At 38.0% G+C, this 22,231-nt stretch overlaps 1 protein-coding gene, 1 long non-coding RNA gene and 1 pseudogene across 9 annotated transcripts in view; 2 read left to right on the top strand and 1 right to left on the bottom strand.

Annotated features, from left to right (window-relative positions):
* The window catches only part of LOC135277781 (uncharacterized), a 223,434-nt gene that overhangs the window by 146,769 nt on the left and 54,434 nt on the right, over positions 1 to 22,231 (top strand). The window lies entirely within an intron of this gene.
* The window catches only part of LOC135268135 (rap guanine nucleotide exchange factor 6-like), a 141,204-nt gene that overhangs the window by 92,717 nt on the left and 26,256 nt on the right, over positions 1 to 22,231 (top strand). For 6 of the 7 annotated variants that reach the window (XM_064383761.1, XM_064383760.1, XM_064383759.1 and 3 more), the window contains one exon: positions 9,042 to 9,125. In XM_064383761.1, the coding sequence (XP_064239831.1) occupies positions 9,042 to 9,125 (84 nt within the window). Of the gene's footprint in view, positions 1 to 5,219; positions 5,269 to 9,041; positions 9,126 to 22,231 lie in introns of all 7 variants that reach the window. The other variant, XM_064383762.1, reaches the window with a different exon arrangement.
* Positions 11,358 to 12,135, bottom strand: LOC105720461 (transcription initiation factor TFIID subunit 9-like; annotated as a pseudogene).

Consider the following 22,231-nt stretch of genomic DNA (forward strand, 5'->3'; position numbering starts at 1 on the left):
GCTATTATGGTTGAAAGAGGTTTGGACACCTTGAAATCCCAAGGGCTCTTGATATTGAAAACCTCTGATCTCAACTGTCTGCTGGACGCCTATAGAGGGATAGAGGATAATTTGTTGTAAATAAGTAATTTTCACTGTGGTTTTTTGGCATAATCATATATTTGAGCGCACAAGTCTAAGCTGGCCAAAAGCCTGTATAATAACAGCAATGTAGGTGAGCAAAAATGGAACCCTGAGCTTTAGCAAAGGGCTTCGATAGAGACTTGGGAGGGGAACCCACAGAACGTGATGATAGACTGTGAAGAGGGAGAAGCTTGGGAAGATGTCTCTTTATCTTTTGGTTGGCTGGTATTGGTGAGACAGCAGATACAGGAAAATAAAGGTGTTTTTCTATTTTTTTGTCATGGGCGGCTGGCCCTCTGGAATTCCTTTTTGTCCCCAAGTAGTTATTGGAACCTTTATTAGTCTTCATTTTATTTCCCTTTCTTGTTTTATAGACATGGGACCAATAGCCTTAGGTGATGATTCCTGTCACCTTTTCTCCAGTTGCCAACAGCTTTGTCATTTGAATGTGATACTCTGTGGTATTACATCCTGGATAGTATAAAGTGACCTTTCCAAAATAACACCAAAATTGGTATTTGATGCTATACGTGGTTCTCAGTTGTGCCGAACCCGTCTGTGATAGCCGTGTCATGTGCTCATCTCAGCCACTATTTCTGGACATTTTGCCTGTGCTCATCTTACCTATTCTTATTCACAAAGCAGTTGCCGTCCTTTTGCTTCTCTGTTTTAATGACCTTGTTAATGCTGCCCATATGAAACATTTAGAGGAGCTTCCTCACTCCCTGGGCCACTTCAGGCTTGGCCGATGCCATATTGCACTTGCTCTGCTAAAGAGGGAGGAAGTCTCCTCTTGTAGCCCATACATCCTCCCTGTTCCATATTTTGTCAGGATTATCTGGGAAAGCACTAACTTCTGGTTCCAGATTGCTTAGATTCTGCATGGGTACCATTCTTTCTGTTTCTATTTGTTGCTTCTCCACCCTCCAAAACCCCCCCAAAACTTAGATGCCCATGTTTGTGGCTGTTGGGAGCCTTGTTTTGAGCTGATGGCCATGCTAGGCTCAGCATCCTTTGCCCACAGCCACCTCCCCAGAACCTGCCACTCTGTTTTGTCAGTCCCTCTTGGCGTTTTTTTTTTTTGAGATGGAGTTTTGCTGTTGTTGCCCAGGCTGGAGTGCAGTGGTGCAATCTTGGCTTAATGCAACCTCTGCCTCCTGGGTTTAAACTATTCTCCTGCCTCAGCCCTGCAAGTAGCTGGGACTACAGACGCCCGCCACCATGCCCTGCTAATTTTTGTATTTGTAGTATAGACGAGGGTTTCACCCTGTCGGCCAGGCTGGTCTCGAACTCCTGACCTCAGGTGAGCCACTGTGCCAGGCTACCATGAGCAATCTTTTTGGCTGACTGGGCCCCCCTTTAGTTTTCACATTGTATTAACAGCTGAATGAAGTAGCATTTTCACAGTCACTTTCTTGCCCTCTAATAATTGTCTTTGCTGATTTAATCAGTTGTCTTTGGACTTAGTAGGTCTTTGAATCCCCTTGTCAGCTTCAACTTGATAACTTACTGGCTGCCTCCTTAAATGAGAATGTGGAAGCGGCACACACAGCTCTTTCCCATGGAGAGAGTGCCACCTTGTGGATCTCTAGGATATTGCCAAGGAGGCTCTTAGATCCTGGCTCCATTTTTCCATTTACTGGTAAACTGAAGTTCACATCTTTGACTTCAGACACTTTAATACCTTACCTGGGTTCCTGTCTATTCAGTTCATTAATTTACTTACTAAGGAAATATCTGAATGCCAGTCAAGCATTATGTAGTGTATATATTGGGGGTACTTAAGAGTTAGAGGAGTTGAATAACTATTGGGGAGAAACTCCTAATGTAAATAATTATGACACCCTGGCACCTGCTTCACATGAGCATGTACACAGAGTTCTGGGAAGCTGGAAGAAAACGACTCACTTTCCTTGGAATGTACCAAAACACTTCTCAGAGGAGGTGATAGTTAACCTGGAGCTAGAAGGATGAGTAATATATTTACAAGAGAATATATACTATTTAGAAGCTAGACAGCAGGTTTGTTCAAAACCTTTATGGCATAGGTGGAAAAAAGTGTGTGGCCTGGCTGAACAGGATAAGTTTACAGCATAAGGAATGTTGGGGTTGGGAGCAGAAAGCAAAGCTGAAGGTTGTTCTTTTCAGAGACAGTTACAAAAGAGGAAAGGAGATGAAGAGAACTAGTATTTTTTTCTAACAGTCATGCAAGGTTCTTTATATATAGTTTCATCAAATAAAAGGAGCTCTGTGAACAAGATACCAATGTCTTCCATTTTGCAGTTGAGGAACTAGAATCTCAGAATTTGACTTTACCAGGATCACATGGCTAGTGTGAAAGAAGGAATCTGTGCTCCAGAACCTGCACTCTGGAACCTGCACTCTTTGCACAGCCTTTTCCTCCTTCCCTCATGGGCTGTGCCAGGGGTCTGCACTTTTTCCTCTGAAGGACCATGGGGGTTCAGCAGAAGGATGTCATCTGATCTGATTTACCTGAGCAAATGATTACTGAAATGTCGCCCAGTTTCTGCTAGGCATGATGCCAGGTGGCTGATGTCTACCTTAAAAGGATAGTTCATTGTAGTTGGAGGAAGATACTTAGGAGTAAGAAGTTGTTAGAGAAAAACATAAAACAATGAAATTAGATGGGATAAGTTTTTTAGAGTTTGGAAAACAGTGAGTGAGAAGATTTTCTTAAAATAGTGTTTGAGCCATATCTTAAGGTACAGTGGATGGAGAGAGTTAAACATCTTGAACAGCATGGCAGAGTTGGAAGGAACAGAAGGAAAGCAGCCAGTCAGGAGCAGTGGGTTATGTTGAGGGGTAGTAAGAAGAAAGGTGGGAGAGGAGGGGGTCAGATCAAATATTTCCCTGTTTCCCATTATTCTTGGTTTAGACTTGGGATAATGCTGAGCGGGGATCATGCAGTTCTGATTGCCTCAGAGGCTTTCTATCTGTTTACACTGAAAGGTGAACTGATCATTTTATAAGGTCTGTTTGTATTTTGTTTTGTTTGGCATTATTAATTTCCTTCCTGTTGATGAAAAACAGAAACAGGAAACTTTTAAAGTGCCTTGTTATATACCAGGACTTTTGTGACTTTTGTTTTGTCGATTGTAGGATTTGATTTCATTGTATTGAAATCAAATCAGTTGTCTATTGTGGTTCCTAACTCATGATCCTTTGGTCAAATTCTGAGATTCTAAGAATAATTATGTCTTCTCTAAGCATACATTTGGCTGATTAGAGAGACTTTCAAGTACTGTGTTCCTGTATGAACCTCTTTAGTCTGGATTTCTCTTTTCTGCCCAGTACTGGTGGTGTCAGACAGATTATTTAGAAGTCAGTCAGGATTCTTTCAAGATTAAGCATTACTATTTCAGCAAACCTTGAAGGGGCTCCTTTGCTCATAATTAAAAGAAAAAAAAGCAATTATTTGAGAAAAATTAAAATAGCACTTTTTAATACAATGCACATACCTAATTGCATGGACATTGATAAAGTTGTACTTTTTTTTCCTTCCATTTGTTCCTTTTGGAACTTCATATCAAGACCATTTTTCTGAAACTTTTTCAAAGTTGGCAAGCCCCATACATAAGAATCATCCAGGACATTTGTTTAAAAGTCACTTTGATGGATCTCCCATCTAATGATCAGAAACTGGGGAAATGGGTGGGATAGATGCATTTTAAATTACCATCTTAGGTGATTCGTTTGCCTATCAAAGCTTGAGAACTACTGGATAGAATAGAATCTTAGTGTTAATCATAGATACTTCTTATTATTACTACCACTACACCTACTCCTTGAATTGCAATGTGATTTCATCCCAATAAACCGACTATATGTTGAAAATGCCCTAAGTGAAAATGCAGTTAATGCATATAGCTTACTGAACATCATTGCTTAGCCTAATGATAAGATTTGGCTCTGTGTCCCCACCCAAATCTTGTGTCGAATTGTTGTCCTTAGTGTTGAGGGAGGGACCTGGTGGGAGGTAATTGGATTGTGGGGCAGATTTCCCCTTGCTGCTCTCGTGATAGTGGATGAGTACTCATGAGTTCTGGTTGTTTAAGTATGTGTAGCACTTCTCTCTCCGCTCTCTTTCCTGCTCCGCCATGGTAAGAAGTGCTTGCTTCCCCTTTGCCTTCCCCCATGATTGTAAGTTTCCTGAGGCCTCCCCAGCCGTGCTTCTTACAGCCTGCGGAACTGTGAGCCAATTAAACCTCTTTTCAAGTTACCCAATCCCAGGCAGTTATTTATGGCAGAGAGAGAACTGACACATACACTTAGCCTAATGTAAACATGCTCAGAACACTTAAATTAGCCTACAGTTGGGCGGGATCTTTTAACACAAAGCCTATTTTATAACAGACTGTGGAGTACCTCGTGTAATATTTTGAATATTGTACTGAAAGTGAAAAGCAGAATCATTTGGTACTTGGGTTGAGTGCGTCGTAAAGAGGAGAAAGCTTGTTGGACCATTGGAAGTTGGGCACTGCCTGTGCTATTATTACTATTGTCAGTCTTCTCTTAACCAGCTTTATTACCTGGAAGTGAGCTCTCAATTTGCATACTCTCTAAGTATTGAAAAATTTACTGCTGTTACTACTAAGTACTATTTTTATAATTTCAGTTTCATTTTTCTTAAAAAAAAAAAGCCATCACTTTTCCATTTTTACATACACATGTAAAAATGCTGTAAAAACCCCTCCAGTAACAGCTGCACTGTGGAAAGGAAGTGTTTGCAGATCTTGAAGGGGAAGCACATTGTACCCCACACTGAAACACTGCCTGCCTGAGGCATAATTGTAAGTGAAAAGAGTAAGCATGATTAGTACAGTGCTTTCTACTAAAGTAAGGGGAATTTTCTGGACTAGTAAGACTAAATAAAACAGATTTTGATGGAGACACCTCACAGAAAGGAATTCTTCATAACAGGAACTAAACATAAATTTTGTGGGGGATGGTTAGGAGGGAGGAGAGAAGGATTTTTCTAGCTTACAACTATTTCCAGTACATCTGTAAAATAAGATTCACTGTTTTTTGTATTCTTAGTTCTAATTAACTTATTTTTACAAAATCTGAATCCTTAGAAGAGACAACTCGAAGAAATTTTGGTTATCATATGTGGCCTGGCATATGGTAAGTGCTCACTGAATTTAGTAAATGATGATTGAATGGTCATTCTCTGCAAATGCCTACTGAAACAAATATAGCTCGTGTGTGTTAACTTTGGATTCTTTTGAGAATGTAGAGAAACAGCCTATCTATCAGATAAACAAAATTATAATAAGTGGTAGAGATTACCACTTACCTTCACATCCTCAAATCTTTCTCATGGATTTCCTGATATAAAGAGTCAACCCTAAATATAGGCTGATCAATGGGTGTTAAGGATATCAGAGCATTCACTGCCACAGTATTTTATCGACTTTGAACCTTGGTTGCCTTTCACTTCATGTGTGTTTTATTATCAGTGCCAGGAGAGCTGAGTTTATAAGCCTTGTCCTTAATTTGTCTCTGTTATTTTTGCCTTCAGAGTTGACAGACATGAAATAATTGAAAAGCCAGCTAATGTTTGTTATGTTCTCTGTCACAATTAATCTAGATCGTGGTGCCATTTTTTGTACTTTTAACATGTTAATGCTCTTCGTTGTTACTGAATAATTATTTGCATTTAATGATCATTTTTTCATTTAATCCTTGCAGCTGCTCTAGTAACTTGCCCAAGGCCACATAGTTAGGAAGTGGTGATCTACCTTAATTTTCTATTTTTCTAGATTTTACTTCCTTGGGCCAACCTTTTTTTGTGTGTGTGTGATAAAGGGAACAATATAAAAACAGATTTTTAAAAGTTTACAGAATTTTTTTTCCTATTTTAATGTTTTACCATTTGTTATTTAAAAATTATTAAACTAGTTTTGAGTCTGGAATAACATTCTTACTTGGCCTAAATGAGAATTTAAGAATAATGCTGTCATATCAATAAAGACAAATAAGTTTTTTTCTTTTCACAAACCATTTCACAAATGATTGCTGGTTGCAAGAGGTAATGATTAAAAATCGAGGAGACAAAAATATGAATTATTCTTTGAAGTACTTTGCATTTTCACTTGAGAAATCATTTTATTTTTATGGTTCTGCATTCAAACGAAACTCTTATTTAACAATGCTTTTCCTTTGTATTTCTTGAGGCATTGCTATTGAGCTAAGTAGTCATGAATTTGGTGAAGAATGGACTTGCAGGGAAAGATATTCAACTGCTGATTCACTTTGGAAGCAGTTAGCACAGTGAAAGTGATTAGGTGATAGTAATTGACATTATTAAGTAATGTAATTATTCAGAGTTGTAAATATAATTTAATGTCGTCTGAAAACTTTTTAATGACACAATCCAGAAACCAAACAAAACAAAGACTTGGCAAAAATTGCTGAAGATAACCTTATAACCTGCATATGGGTCATTGGCATCTGAGAGGAACATGGTATGCACCATCCATGTTGTTACTCTTGAAAGAAAGGGGTGTGCTCTGTGTTTCTTTTCTACTCCTCCCATTGACTGGAACGTGGATGTGGTGGTGAGATTTGGACCAGCCACCCTAGAATATAAATGGAAGCCATGGTTGAGGACGGCTGAGCCACAAAATAGAGTGTGGCTTCCCAATGTCATGGAAACACCTTATCAGTCTTGTACTTCTAGTGTTCAGACTAGTGTATGTGTGAGAGAGAAATGAACTTCCTCCTTGGTTATACCACTGTTATGTTTAGATTTTTGTTTTAATAGTAGCTGAGTTTGTATGCTAACTAATAAATTTGATGCAATTGACTATACACGATAAAATAACTTACACATGGCAGAAAGCACCATAAACCAAGTCCAAGGGTAAGCCGCACACTTGGGGAAAAGGTATTCACAGCCCATGTTTTCAGAAGGCCAGTTTTTATAAAGTGCCTGAGAAAATTTTAAAAACTCTTTTAGAGACAGAGTCTCTCACCCATGTCAGACTAGAGTGCAGTAGCGCAACCTCAGCTCACTGCAACCTCCACCTCCTGGGTTCAAGCATTTCTTCTGCCTCAGGCTCCCAAGTAGCTGGGATTACAGGAATGAGCCACCATGCTGGCTAATTTTTTTGTAATTTTAGTAGAGACGGGGTTTCACCATGTTTGCCAGTCTAGTCTTAAACTCCTGACCTCATGTGATCCGCCTGCCTGGGCCTCCCAAAGTGTTGGGATTACAGGTGTGAGCCACTGTGCCCAGCCCAAAAAAAACCCTCACAATTAATAGAGACTTAGTTAAAAGTTATGAAGTGATTTTTACAAAACAGAAATAGAAATGACTCATGAACATAAAAAAGATGGTCTTATAAGAAAAACAAATGAAAAAAAAATTAAGTTGAGATATTATTTTAACCAAGCAGATTGGCAAAAAATCCAGAAGCACCTCAGTTACCCTGACCTTGTGAGGCAGTGGCAGCACATGGCCTTTGCACCACACTCCTGATCCTTCCTGCCTTTTGCCTGGAATGCTGATCCCTTCAGGATCCCCGTGGCTAACTCATCTCCTTTGTTCAAATGGCTTCTCAATGAGACTTGAATATAATCTCCATGAGGGCAGGGATGTTTCTGTTCCCTGACATATCCTAAACATCCAGAAAAGCCTTCCATATAAAAATTTTTCAGTGTTTGTTAAATTATAACAAACTTATATTAGTAAGGTTGTGGGGAAGTAGGCTAGCATATAAATCGCTAACTACCTGTGGAAGACATTTTGACAGTATCTAACAAGATTACTGTGTATGTGCTCCTAGACCCAACAGTTGCCCTCCTGGGGCTTTATCTTTCAGCTACTACTGTATGTACAAAATACTATTGCAGTTTTTATTTGTGTTTATATAATTACCCAATAATTGAAAACAGTGAGAAATGACTGTCAGTAGGGGGTTGCTTAAGTCAAATATGGCACATTCATACAATGGAAAGGAATGCTCTACAGCAGTAAGAAAGAATGCTCAAGAAAGCCATCTTTTGAAGAAAAGATCTCTAAGAGTTATCACAAAAGAAAGAATTGTGTAGAGGGTGCTCCTAAAAGAGAGCATACTCTACACAATTATTTCCTTTGTGACAAGATAAGGGATAAGAATATATGTTTGTTACTGTGTGCATATGCATAAAGAAGTTCTAAAAGAATACTGAAGAAATAGTGGAGAAATGTGAGAACTTGCTAGACAGGGAAAATGATTAGGAATAGTAAGTTTCACTGATAGCTCTTGGTATTTTTTCATATTATGAAGTAAGTGAATGTATTTCATGTTCAAAAAAGGTTAAAAATAAAACTTAGAATGAAAAGTACTGCCGGTCTAAGGAACATTTAAAACATTTAAAAATACTGATAAAGGCCGGGCGCGGTGGCTCAAGCCTGTAATCCCAGCACTTTGGGAGGCCGAGGCGGGTGGATCACGAGGTCAAGAGATCGAGACCATCTTGGTCAACATGGTGAAACCCCGTCTCTACTAATACAAAAAATTAGCTGGGCACGGTGGCGCGTGCCTGTAATCCCAGCTACTCAGGAGGCTGAGGCAGGAGAATTGCCTGAACCCAGGAGGCGGAGGTTGCGGTGAGCCGAGATCGCGCCATTGCACTCCAGCCTGGGTATCAAGAGCGAAACTCCGTCTCAAAAAAAAAAAAAAAAAAAAAAAAAAAAAAATACTGATAAATATCTTTTGTGTATTTCAGGGATAGAAAATAATTTGTAAAAATGATTCCAGTAGTTGAATAATGGTATTTTTATGAATATGTTTTATGCTGTTGTTCTTTATGATTTTAAAATGCAGGTGCTTCACTTTGTGCTATATGTTTTAATTTTTTGTTGTTGTTGTTACAGGTAACAATCTGATTCTATTACCTTTTCTTTTCAGTCCTGATGATATTGGTACCTGCTGGTATATCTTTCTTTCTGGTTCTGTGTTCATCAAGGAATCCATGTTTCTTCCAAGAAGCAGGTATGGTAAAGACATTCTATAATAGATTATCCGTGAGACTTAAAATTCTTTTGCAGAATTGATTCTTTCCTAAATTTATTTCTCTTCCTATATCCTCTTCTGTGGATACAAAGCAAGACAGTACTTTGGGGTGTTGATGCTTGAATCTTTATGAAATAACTTTGTTTTATATACACTGTTTTAATCTATTTAACAAAGGGCAAGAACAGAAAACATGCTGATGACGTGTGCATTTGTTACATCATCATGTCAGCTGTGGTGAGGGCACATTTGCTCCTAGGGAATAAAATCGGCTCAAGATAGCTTAGATAAAGGGGAAGTAACTTGAGTACAGTAGGCAGTCTCATAAACATTTGAAGAGAGGCAAAGAAAGTTCCTTAAGACCGCATGGGACTAGAAATGGAAAGCCAGGGACTTTCATTGACTTTTTTTGCTTCTCAAGACCATATGGCCTTTCATTTTTGCATTTGTCTGTGGATTGACTTCCTGCTCTGTAAGGCTGTCAATTTCTTCCTCCCTGTGTCTTTGGCTTGTATGTGCTGAAGACTCAGTTATGGCCTATGTCCGTCATGTTTACATTGTTTGACTGCAGTGCTGGTACTGTCTTTAGATTCTTCAGGATACAATCTGACTGGCCTGGGTTGGGGTGGATGTATTCCTCTGTTCCAACCAGTTGTGGCCAGAAAGGGTTAGGGCTCATCTGTTACATACATAATTACCTAGGTTCAGGTTCCCCAGGGATATCAGCCACTGAGTTTCAGTAGTTATGTTTCTATGTACTTTTCGCAAGTAAATATTTTCACTAAAGGTTTTAAAATTTTAAGTATTTTTATTTTAAATTAGTAAAAAAATATTTTATTTGAATTGACTAAGTCTATTAAAGTATAGGGATTGCCACTTTCTGCTACTTAGCGCTTCTATAAAAATATTCAAATGTCCTATTGATAAATATTCTGAATGAGTCAGGGTCATATTAAGAATCTATTTTTAAGATGTGAACAAATTTTTATAAAAGGTCAGAGTCTGAAACAAGGAGAGGTAATTTTACACTATAGAGAAAGATCAGCCTGGGTGTGGTAGTTGACGCGAGTAGGGTGAGCCTTTGGTGGCCAGAACGCTGGTGAAGGAGTGCCAGAGGCACGTTGCATCCAATTAAAAATAATCTCGGGTGCAATTCTCATGCCTCTTTGCCCTTCTACTTCTTTGAGGTTAAATTGGCAAGCATATTCTCATTGGAAAATGGTCCCATGAGGGAGGGAAGCTCTATTGCCTCTTTGTTCCTGTAGTAGCAATAGTCTTAGAAATGAGGCTAGCATTGGTGGTGGTGATAGTAGTAATAGAGATAGTGATAATTGTAGTGGTAAAAATAATAGTAATAAAAGAATGATAACAAAATAACTAAGCTTTTACAGTATTTCCCATTTACCAGGTACCATTTTAAATGCTTTGTCTATATTAAATAATTTAATTTCATAACTCTCCTTTGAAGTAGGTACAGATATTACCTGTATTTTATGAGTGAAGAAACTCTGGTAATACAGGATGGAAGGTGGTTGTACCTCCTGGAAATCTGCCTAGAAAGCCTGGAGTGACCCTGTGAGCCAGCTTCAATAATTCTAGGAATTCTGTTTCAGGGACGTCTCCATTGGAATTGTAATACTGTTCCACTCCTTCAGACTCAGGACCTACTTTTTGGTCCCTTTTTGGAGGTTCTGTCTGACTCTATTTCAGAACTTAAAAGAAGGTGCTGGCAAACAGTATTTAAACATTGGCATATTTTTAAAATTACATATAATTTAATATAAAAAGTAATAATTACTACATACATTTTCAAAAATAAAGAGAAGAAAAAATATCAGCTAAAATCCTCTCATCCAAGATAATCATTCTTTAATAGTATTTTTTCTCTAGACTTATTTGCATGTATTTAAGATCACGCTTTAAATACAATTTAATGTCTTGCTTATTCCAGTTAAAGAATATATGTGTTGCCTTGTAATATTAAAAACTCTTCATAAAAAGGTTTACTCTTTATAACTTTTTTTTTTCAAATTAATGAATGACAGCTTTATTTTTCTTAGACTTTTAATTGAAAAGTATGGTAATTGTATTTACTCATTAAATATTATTAAAGTTTTCTAAAACACAACTTGAAAACATCCAGCATGCATGTTTAATATCAGTACGATGCATTCAAGACCAACTATACACGTTACATGCACCAAGGCTAGATTATAAATTATCATTGTCATCATCTTCATGTTTTCTTTTCAATACATTTGATGATTCATTGGCAGTATTTTGTGATGACACCATATTAGTGGTAATAAGAATGTTTTTGGACCCAATTAATGATAGATTCATCAGAACATTCTGAACTGCTGAATGTTGCAGGAATTGAAGCTTTTACAGATGGAGACTGTGAAGTGTAGGCATCTGTACTGTAAACCTTTGCCCCCATGAGGGACATGGGAGTCCCTACTTTAGTTGAAACAGACATGGTCTGTGGGGTTGGTGTGCCTAGTGTGGGAGTACTTGGTCTGCTAGTAACCGAACCAACACTTAACCGCGGGACTGTTACTCTTCCCACAGAAGTTGATGCCTTTTTTTGTAAAGATTGCAGCCTATAGTTTGGAGCTGTTAAGCAATACCTATCAGGTGTCAATCTAGGATCTGAATATGGCTTGATTAATGGCAAAGGGGTTTGATTTCTTTGCCTTGTGGTATCTAATAAGGAATCTCTTGGGGGAGGAGAGGTAAAAGACTGGTGGGTGCAGCACTAGATTGCCAATCGCACATCATCTGCATCAACAGTAGCTTTCTTACAGCATGGCTTGAAGAAATTTTTGCATCATCTAGAATTGTGGTCACATATAGGAAGGCAAACTCCAACAACTGATTTATAACTGCTGGCTCATGTTCTGTAATCCCCCTCATCCTTCAGGATTTGTGCCATCATCTGTGCATCTTTCGGTATGCTCTTGGGAGAAGCCATCTTGCCAGACTCCATGATACCTGATAATCAGACTTCTCGAGCTGAGTCACTCACGTTAATGTATTTCAGTCCCGATTTTGACGCAAGTTCTTTCCTAGTGTGGTTTTTCCAACCCCTGGGGTACCTAGTTTTCCCTGACACGTTTCCATCGCAAAATTGGCAGGTGGACATAACTTGGGTCGGTGCTTCCTCTTTATAACTTTTAATGCCTATTTAACATTCAGTTATGTGAATGTCCACAATGTAGTTAATAATTTTAAAGGATACATTTTTGATACTTTTTATTACAAATAATGCTGTAGCAAATGTAATTTGAAATTTATGTCTTAAAAAGATCACTGATTGTGACTGCATTATCATCTTAATACAGAGTCTGTTGTACAAACTAACTCCATAAGATTGAAGCCCTAGAACAGTGAAGAAGCCAGTAATGGTCATCTTTGACTACCAGCCATTATCAGCTAGTTAAGTAACAGCTTGTTCTAACTTCTGGAAAGGGAACTTAATGTTCAGAAAACTCCTAGAAAAAAGAGGACTTGCAGTTCAGACTTATTTCTTGAGAACATTGGACTCTATGTCTGATTATTTTAAAAGATGACATAAGTTATCTCTTTTTCTGGCTGCATGTCAAATGCTTGCCAGTTAGTACTTTAATAGGGTGAAAAAGGGAATGGCGGTTCAGACTGAATGACAAGCTAGTGCTTGTACTATATATAGGTTATTCCTTCATGTTGCACCTGCTGACATTTGCACTGTCCAAGTTGTTTGTTTCCTTTGGGGATGTTGCCTTAGGAATAGTACTAAGATTGTTTTAATGAGAAAGATGTTAGTGGTATTATGCTAAAGATTGGCATTAGTGATTCAATATCTATTTCTCTTCCTCAATAGAAAATGTGGAGGTTCCATATAGGTTAGATATTACTGACAGTCCAGTTTCATAAAACAACTAGTTCACAGATGATTCTTCACCCTATGTTTTTTATCATGTAAGCCTGGAAATTGGTTATTAGTGTATAATAATTCAACTGAGCATTCTCTTGAAAGTGCCAGCTTGTTTTGATGGGTAATTCACCTTGAAAGTACCAAAGTATCTTGAACAACATTTTTTATATTTTTAACTAATTCTTCTGAAATTGTTTCAACACATGATTTCATCCGGTGAAAAGGATGATATAAATGGCAGAAAACCTGTCATTTGGCTTCCAGATTTAATTAGCCTTATGAAATCCTCAGTTGACATTTAAGTCAGCATTTCATGTTTTTCTAGTTTTTTTCTTTCATTTTTGTTACCATTCTAGATAGATGAGAGTTGTTTGGGTATGTACCTTTACTTTGGTTGTTCTAACATGAGTATTGTTCCTTGGTAAGATTTGTAAGCCTATGAATTCCTATGTGACTGTCAGTGATAGCTTGCTCACTCTTCTTCCCCACTTTAAGCAGTTTCAGTGATTATGAATGTTGTTTTTGTGAGTTTTATTTTTAATCTATTAGAAATTTGTCAAGTTTTGAAACATTAATATTTATACAGTGCCTCTAAGACCGTGTATTTTATATTGTTACATATATTGTTGCCTTAAGATAGAGCTAAACTCTTATTTGAATAACAGTTTGTATTGAAGCAAGGTACAATTTATAGTTATTGTTTTCTTAAAAGTCTTACTTAAAATGAATTCCGTTTCTTTGTATCAACAGAAGATTGCTAGCAAAGGTAATTTAAAAATGGAGTGTGCGGGATCAGAGAGAATATTTGGCATAGGTGAATATAGAAACAGCACAAACTGTGATGTGTTTTTTCAAGTCTATGAAGCGGTCATGGCCACTGTGTTGTAAGGTTGTGTGCTATATAACTTTACGAGGTGCTGCTTACACTCTTGGTTATTGTAGGATGATTTATTAAAATAGTTGACAGGCAGAGGGTAGTAAGAAGAAGGAGATTTTCCTACATAATATTTTCAAAGGCATCATTTGCAACAGCTGTGGGGCTGGAAAGCAACAGATGAAAATTATCTAAAGGTGCAGTTTTAGAAATGGTTTTCTAATGTACCTTTGCTTTACGCTGTTGTACATAATGGGAAGGAAAACATTGACCATCTTCATTGCCCCTAAGTGCCCTAAATCAGTATGTTTAAAAAATTGTAATTTTTTATATTACAATTTTGGAATTTAAAATTTGAAATTGTGGAATTTAAAATTTTGCCTAAAATTACCCCATTCTATGAATGATGAAGCCTACATTTTCTAATAAAGTCACAATATAATAATGAACCAGTATATTATTTTTTGGCTGCTGACTTCTGGAAGGCTAGGAATTTATTAAAGATAGGATCAGACTGTATTTCTAAATGTGCATCTAGCTCTTTAAATTATTTGTTAGAGAAGGAGGTAGTTTACCTAGGTTTTACGTTAACTCATAGAGTCTTTTTCTCCTAATTTATCAGTGATTTAAAAATCTATTTGAAAAAATAAAAGAGTATGCAATGTTTATCTTGTGGGGAGGGGTTTCGGAGTCTTGCTCTGTTGTCCAGGCTGGAGTGAAGTGGCGCGATCTCAGCTCATTGCAACCTCTGCCTTCCATGTTCAAGCAATTCTCGTGCCTCAGCCTCCCAAGTAGTTGGTATGACAGGTGCCTACCACCACATTCTGCAAAGTTTTGTATTTTTAGTGGAGATGAGGTTTCACCTTGTTGGCTGCGCTGGTCTCAAACTCCTGACCTCAAGTAATCCTCCCACCTTGGCCTCCCAAAATACTGGGCTCACAGGTGTGAGCCACCACCAGTTTTTTGTTGTTGTTTGGTTGGTTTTTAAAGAGACAGGGTCTCAGTGTGTCATCTAGGCTTGAGTGCAATGGTGCAATCTTAGCTCACTGTGGCCTCAAGCCCAGAGCCTCCTGGACTTAAGCCATCCTGTCTCTTCAGCCTCTCAAGTGACTGGGACTGCAGGCACATGCCAGTACGCCCTGCTGATTTGAAAAAAAAAAAAATTTTGTGAGGGCGAAAGATGGGGTCTTGCTGTGTTGCTCAGGCTAGTCTTAAACTCCTGACCTCAAGCACTCCTCACACCTTGACATCTCAAAGTTCTGGGATTATAGGCATGGGCCACTGCATCTGGCCTATGCTAGATATTTAAGACATGAACCGTTATTGTTATGCTGAGACTCTTCTTTGAATTTATGTTGGTCACAGTCTTAAAAATCACTGCTATTGAAATGCTTAACTTGATTTTCTTAATAAAATCAATTTTATCATAGAAGTCCCAAAGGAAGGGCCTTTTAATAGAAATAATCATGTGTACCGTATTTAATCATAAACAGCATCGTTATTGCTCTGACAGTTTAAAACCTTCTACATCTTTTATGTAGAGCATTTCCAGAGGAATCTCCTCATTTTTTTTTTTTTTTTAATGTGGTGGCCAGGTAGAGACTGTAAGGTTGAAGGGAAATTAAGCCCAGGGTAGCTATTAGTCTAGGAACTTTCAAGATGCCAATAGGGGGATGATAATTAAGGCTGGAAATCGGAGAGATTAGGACAAACACTCTATGGAGAGTGGAGGCTTCTGATGCATGAACTTTAGGGTCTGATTATTTGGGCATACAAGTGTGTTAAGATACTGTATCTACAACAGAAAATGTACTGGCAGTGGGAACTGCCGTACAGTGAAGTGCCATTAAAATTGAGTTTTGCTTCATGGGCCCTTTCCATGCTTATTTATGGCTTATTCTGCTTATTTTATAGGTTTCAGTGTTTTTTCAGACATTAATTGAAACTTGCATTGACCACACTCCTACTGTGTGGTCTCTGCAATAAGTCCTAGAGTATTCAAAATAGGTAAGGTAATCTACCTCTGCTGTCATGTAACTTAGTATCTGCTTGGGGCGATGAGGCCGTTGCATATGAAATATAAAAAAATTCCCTGGGTGTCACTGAACAGGTAAGTAGTACAGTGTAAATTGACATGGCGAAGACTATACAGAATGCAAAATCATTTCAAAGACGGGTATTTTAATGTATGTGGAAGATGATCAAAAGTGGTTCTTAAGGGGATACTTCTTGAGTTGGGTTTATAATTTAGATTGTTGGAAAGCAGTCAGAGAAAATGCGGACATGATAAAGAACATGAGTGATAGCACAGAGATAGGATTGAGTGAAGATAATCCAAACATAACCAACAGCTCGAGTGAGGGCAAAAGAATGAAATCGGTTTATCTAGAATGCAAGTGTAGTTTAGGGAAGGAAATAGTTACAGAAGCATTGGTAATGGTGGCATTAGTGAGAGCTTTACTTTACAAAGCTGTATAACTTGGTTGGAGAGCCGGGACTGTTGGTAAGTTAGGTCTCTAGTAACATTTGCAGAAGGTTGAAAGAAATGTGCATATTATGGATTTGCACCATGTTGACTGTGTCCATTTACAATTAGTGCTTCTTCTTCATTGATACCAACTATGCCCATAATTTAAAAATTAAAATTGTGCTGTGGTACTTTTAATAATCACATTTTAAATTAGAGCTGGCAGCTATGAGAATAAGTGGAGAAACAAGACATTCAACTAATCAGTTTGGAGAGGCTGAAATACTATTCTCATTATGATTCACATGACTAACAATGAGCTACTCGAGTTTAAAAATTGCAGACCTACTTTCTGCTTGCCGGTGCTACATGATAAGTTAACTGACTGCTCTGAGAGCTTGCAAGTTTTTTAGTAATGAAAGGGGGTACAACAATGGATGAGTGGTTCTATATGTGGCAGAGACTAAAGACAAATTTATTTACTTATTTTCCAATGGGATTATTTATTTTAATTTCAACTTTTATTTTAGCTTCAGGGGGGTGCATGTACAGGTTTATTACCAGGGTATATTGCGTGATGCTAAAGCTTGGGTTTGATTGAACCCATCATCCAGATAGTGAGCTACAATAGGTAGCTTTTCAATTCTCGCCCCCTTCCTTCCTCCCCGCTCTTGTAGTCCCCAGTGTTTGTGGTTGCCATGTTTATGTCCATGAGTACCTAATGTTTAGCTCCCACTTATAAGTGAGAACATTTGATACTTGGTTTTCTGTTTCTGTATTGCCCCCTCCAGCTCCATGTTGCTGCAGAGGACATGATTCCATTCTTTTTTATGGCTGTGTAGTATTCATGGTGTATATGTACCACATTTTCTTTATCTAGTCCGCCACTGATGGGCCCCTAGGTTGATTCCATGTCTTTGCTGTTGTGAATAGTGCTGAGATGGATGTGCAAGTGCAGGTTTCTTTTTGGTGGAATGATTTCTTTTCCTTTTGTTGGATACCCAGTAATGGGATGGCTGGGTCAAATGGTAGTTCTATTTTTATTTCTTTGCGAAATCTCCAACCTGTTCTTCACAGTGTCTGAACTAATTTACATTCTCACTAATAGTGTTTGAACATTTGCTTTTCTCCACAGCCTGACCAGCATCTGTTGTTTTTTGATGTGTTAGTAATAGCCATTCTGACTAGTGTGAGATGGTTATCTCATTGTGGCTTTGATTTGCATTTCTCTCATAAGTATTGATGTTGGGCATTCATATGTTTGTTGGCCACTTGCATGTGAAGACAAATTTAAGTGTTTCTTATTTCATACAAAGAGCTGTATAGAATCAGAAAATCATATTCTTGAAAGAGTACACATTTGTTATAAGTCATGCAATGACTTATTGGAGATGCCTTAAGGAATATGGCATTTTAAAAATAACTCACTAGTGAATTATGTTACCGAAGGGTAACTTTATTGGACATTAAACGTATCCAAAAGGCATATAGATAAGTGAGGGGTAGAGTTCTGGAAGTTGTGCATTCACGTAAGATTTACTTTCCAGTATTGGCAAAAGTCACAGCTGAAGTACAGACTAGGCATAGTAGGACCACGGTGATTGGAGAAGGAATGGAGGGGAAAAAGGAAAAACTACAGATCATGAAAACTGTCCTCATTGAGTTTTACAAGTAATATATCCTTTCCTCCTACCGTGGGAAGATACTACTAACTTATAATTGGATTAAATGAGGCGTCACATAAGATTTTTAGACATTTTCTTTATAGAGAAGATTACTAGAAGTTGTTGGCTGGATGCAGTGGCTCACGCCTGTAATCCCAGCACTTTGGGAGGCTGAGGCAGGCGGATCACCTGAGGTCAGGAGTTCGAGAACAGCCTGGCCAACGTGGCAAAACCCCATCTCTACTAAACATACAAAAAAGTTAGCCAGGTGTGGTGGCACAAGCCTGTAGTCCCAGCTACTCTGGAAGCTGAGGCACGAGACTTACTTGAACCTGGGCAGCAGAGGTTGCAGTGAGCTGAGATCGTGCCATTGCATTCCAGCCTGGGCCACAGACTGAGACTCCGTCTCAATTAAAAAAAAAAAAAAAAAGAAGAAGAAGTTATTTTCTTTAATGGAAAACCATAAGACTTTATTTAATTCATATTTGGAATGGCCTAAAGTTAGATGATGGGAGAATTAGTAACAGCTTCTAAGTGTATAAGAACTGCTTATCTATCTCAGGCTTTGCCTTATACTACCCATTATCATGTTATTTTTGCAGAAGCAGGTGATTGGGCCCTGTAGTTGGTCAGTTAATGAAAGTACTAGGTTAGGAAGGGAGCCATCTGTTTTAACCTTAAAATGTTCAGTTTGATCTATGCATATAAATATATGTATAACTGAATCTACAGTTGAGTTAAAATATACACACGTGCATAGATACTTGTGTATCAGTTCATCCTCCAGGACTTGACTCTGTTCCCCTAAGTGTTCTGCACTTATTTACCCTGCATCTTTGAAGAATTGTTTACCAAAAGGATTCTCAAAAGTTATGAGTAAAAATGACCAGAACTGATTTCCAAAATCAAACATTACTCCAGGTTATTGGTTATGTCTTTTCAAGAGATTCCTCACCTTGGTGCTTTATCAGTACTAATGAGCTTTTTTATCCTGACTTCTGTCCTAAACTGCTCACCTGCAATTCTTGATATGCTTGTATTTCTGTCTTATTCATTCTACTAACATTATTGATTGCTTTCTTATGTGTTTGCTTAGAATGTGGTGCTGACCTAAAGAGAGATCCTCCTCATGTGTGATCAAAGCTAAGAGATAAAAAGTGTTTTGAGAAGAGAGAAGGGTCCCTTTGTCCAGTGCTACAGGGACATTCAATAATGAGAGACATAACCTTTGGATTTAGCAACGTGGGAGTCCTATGTGACCTAACAGAACTAGTGTCAGTGGAGTGGTGGAGCTGGTTGAGAAGACAATGGGGAGACAAGACTTGGTGAAACAGAAAATTTCACCATATCAAGAAATTTTGTTGTGAAGAAGAGCAGGAAAATGGGGTGGTGGCTAGAGTTGTAAAGTCAAGAGGGGTTTGTTTCTTGAAGAGATGCTAACATGTGTTTGTGTGTTGACTGAAATGATCCAGTTGAGAGAGGTACAAAGATGATACAGGAAAGAGGGGAGGTACTTGCAGAAGTGGATGAAATTCCCACAGTGGGGCAGGATGGGGTGAGGGAGGTGTTAGTTTTTGAGAGAGCAAAAGCACTTCATGGTCTTTTATAAACTTAGGGTAAGGGATGTAGGTCAGTTTGGGAATTCTGTGATTTCCTGCTGCCAGACATAAATCCAGATTCCTTGGTGAGACATGCAGGGCAGCTTAAAAATGCTTCCAGCTTGCATTGCTTCCAACACACTCTACAGTTACTGATCTCTGTGGTCTGGACATGCTTTTGCCTAGGCTGTTCTCTCTGTCTGGGATATCCTCCACCTTGTTGTCACCTTCCTCCTACCCTGTGAATTTCTTTGGGAAGTCTACCCTTGTATTCCTGTTAGGATTAATCATTCCACATCCATATTAAGCTGTGAGATTTTCAAAGGCATGGGCTCTTTATTCATCTTTGTGCCCCCAGTGCCTAGGACATAGCAGGCATTTAATAAATGTTGGCTGAATTCTGTTGTGTTAGGATTATATTTTTAACTTGCCCTTTAAAAAAATCACTTTAAAAAGTTTGACAATATTATGATAATATATTCCCTTTTAGAAATAACTTTTCAATAGCCAACAATTTATTTAATGTCAGGTTGATATAGAAGAGAAGAACCAGGGAAAAGAATGAGGTTGCAAGGTAATGCAAGGAGGAGTCTGGGGAAAGTGTGTGAGAAATTGATACTGTTTGACCCATGCAGGAGTGTAGAAGAGGAAAAAGGCAAATGGTGTTTTCTGGATATTGATTTTTTTTACTGTGTGTGTTGTAATTAGTTTTGGTTACAAAAACCAATTGCAGCAACACAGTAGGACCCAGTTTTTCTCTCATGGAAAAGGACCCTGGGAGTGGATGGTCTTGGATGGTTTGGCGGTGGCTCCAAGTGTGAAAGGTTGCAGGCTTCCATCCTTCTCTGCTTGTGCCCCCATGTGGCTTGCATTTTCAGGATCCGTTCATAGCACAGATGGCTGTTGAACCCCAGCTATGATGTATGCATTGAAAGCTAGAAGCAGAAGGAAAGGCAACAGAGCAGAAAAGTTACCTTTTCCATCCAAGACAGATTCCTTGAAGCATCATTTCTATTTATATCTCATTGTCCAGAATGTTGTCATGTGGCACCTTCAGGCTAGGCAGGATCCTGGGACATGTAGTCTTTTATTCTGCAATGTGATATGCCCTGCTAAAAATAATAATATAAAAATATCCTTCTAAGGAGAAAGAGGAAAATGGATATTGAAGCAGGGAACCAGCAGTCTCTTAAACCTGCTCTTCAGTTTTCCCCCTCACTCTCGGAGTGCATTAATTACCTGTGCTCACATTCTGTATCAGCTTAGCCACACTTCTTTAGCTCTTGCATCATCTGTAATTCCTGTTTGTCCTACTGAAAGTTGACTCAAGTCCTTATATTCCCATGACACATACAAGGCAAAAGCTTATATTAAAGATTTTAAGGAAATGCTGGGAGAGAACTCCAAATAAGGGAAAGAAAAGTATGAAACAAATATCAACTTGGTTCACTAGAGTGGATGATATTGAAGGAAAACTTTAGTGACACTGCTTTAAATGTAAAGTAAGGTAGGTCTCTAAATTAAAGTAGTAAACTGAAATATGTAAATAGTCAGTTATATATATTAAAATGTTTTCCCTTTGGATATTAGTCATACTTTCTGCTTCAGAATGAAATATCTTTATCCTGGAACACTAACATGATTTTTAGCATCATTTAGAACCCTCTTTCCTCTTGTAAATCATGCTCTGATGTGACACCTGATGCACAGAGCAAAACTGTTCTCTAGAGAGAAAGGGTTCAATTGCTGGATCAAGTTGGGAATTTGGTTGCTGTAACTACAAAGTCACAGATGTGCCTTACATATAAATGCAGGCTTATGTGGCCTTTGGAATACTGGCATTGGTAGTGTCTTAACACAGTAAGTAGCCTTAAAGAGAAGGACTCTGATATTTTTTGTGTGTATAGTTGATGGAGTTCCACAGGTCACCTGATGCTTAAAGTCTTCAGTTAGGACATTGTTTATGATCCTTGGTATAAATGAGTGTATGATAGTTCATCCTAGAAGTCCTATTTTCAGTGATGTTTGTATTTCTCTGAAAAAATAAATAATATTTCATAAAGATTTTAGAGTCTGATATTTGTGTCAGTGAAATACAATATTGTTTTTTTCTGGAAAATATTTCAGTTGGTTACCCACTGCTAAGTGCTAAGGCTCTCATAACCCTTGTTTGTGCCCCGGTTGTTTTTGGAGAAGGGATGGAGGGATGTGTGAGTTACTGTTTCACTTGTGTGAATTCACGATGTATCTTAAATTATATAGCAACTAAATTTGTTTTTGTTTAAGAAAGCGTACTTTCTGTATTGGGGTCACTCACAAAATAACAAGAGTAAGAATATGGTTAAAAGAAGGATTGATATATGAAGCAAATTATTCTGAGAAATTGAAATGTCATTATTAAGATAAAAATATCCAATTAATCATAGTTCAGGGACCCTCTTATTATGAGTTGAATTACATATATATTTTGAAGACAACAAAATCCCATTTTGAAATGTTAAAGGTGACTTTATTCTGTATTATGTACCCAATTTAATTTTTTCCATGTATTATAAATTGACAGTAC

The sequence above is a fragment of the Aotus nancymaae genome, unplaced genomic scaffold (assembly GCF_030222135.1).
Source record: "Aotus nancymaae isolate 86718 unplaced genomic scaffold, 86718_ANA_hifiasm-v0.15.2.pri h1tg000033l, whole genome shotgun sequence".
Taxonomy (NCBI): domain Eukaryota; kingdom Metazoa; phylum Chordata; class Mammalia; order Primates; family Aotidae; genus Aotus; species Aotus nancymaae.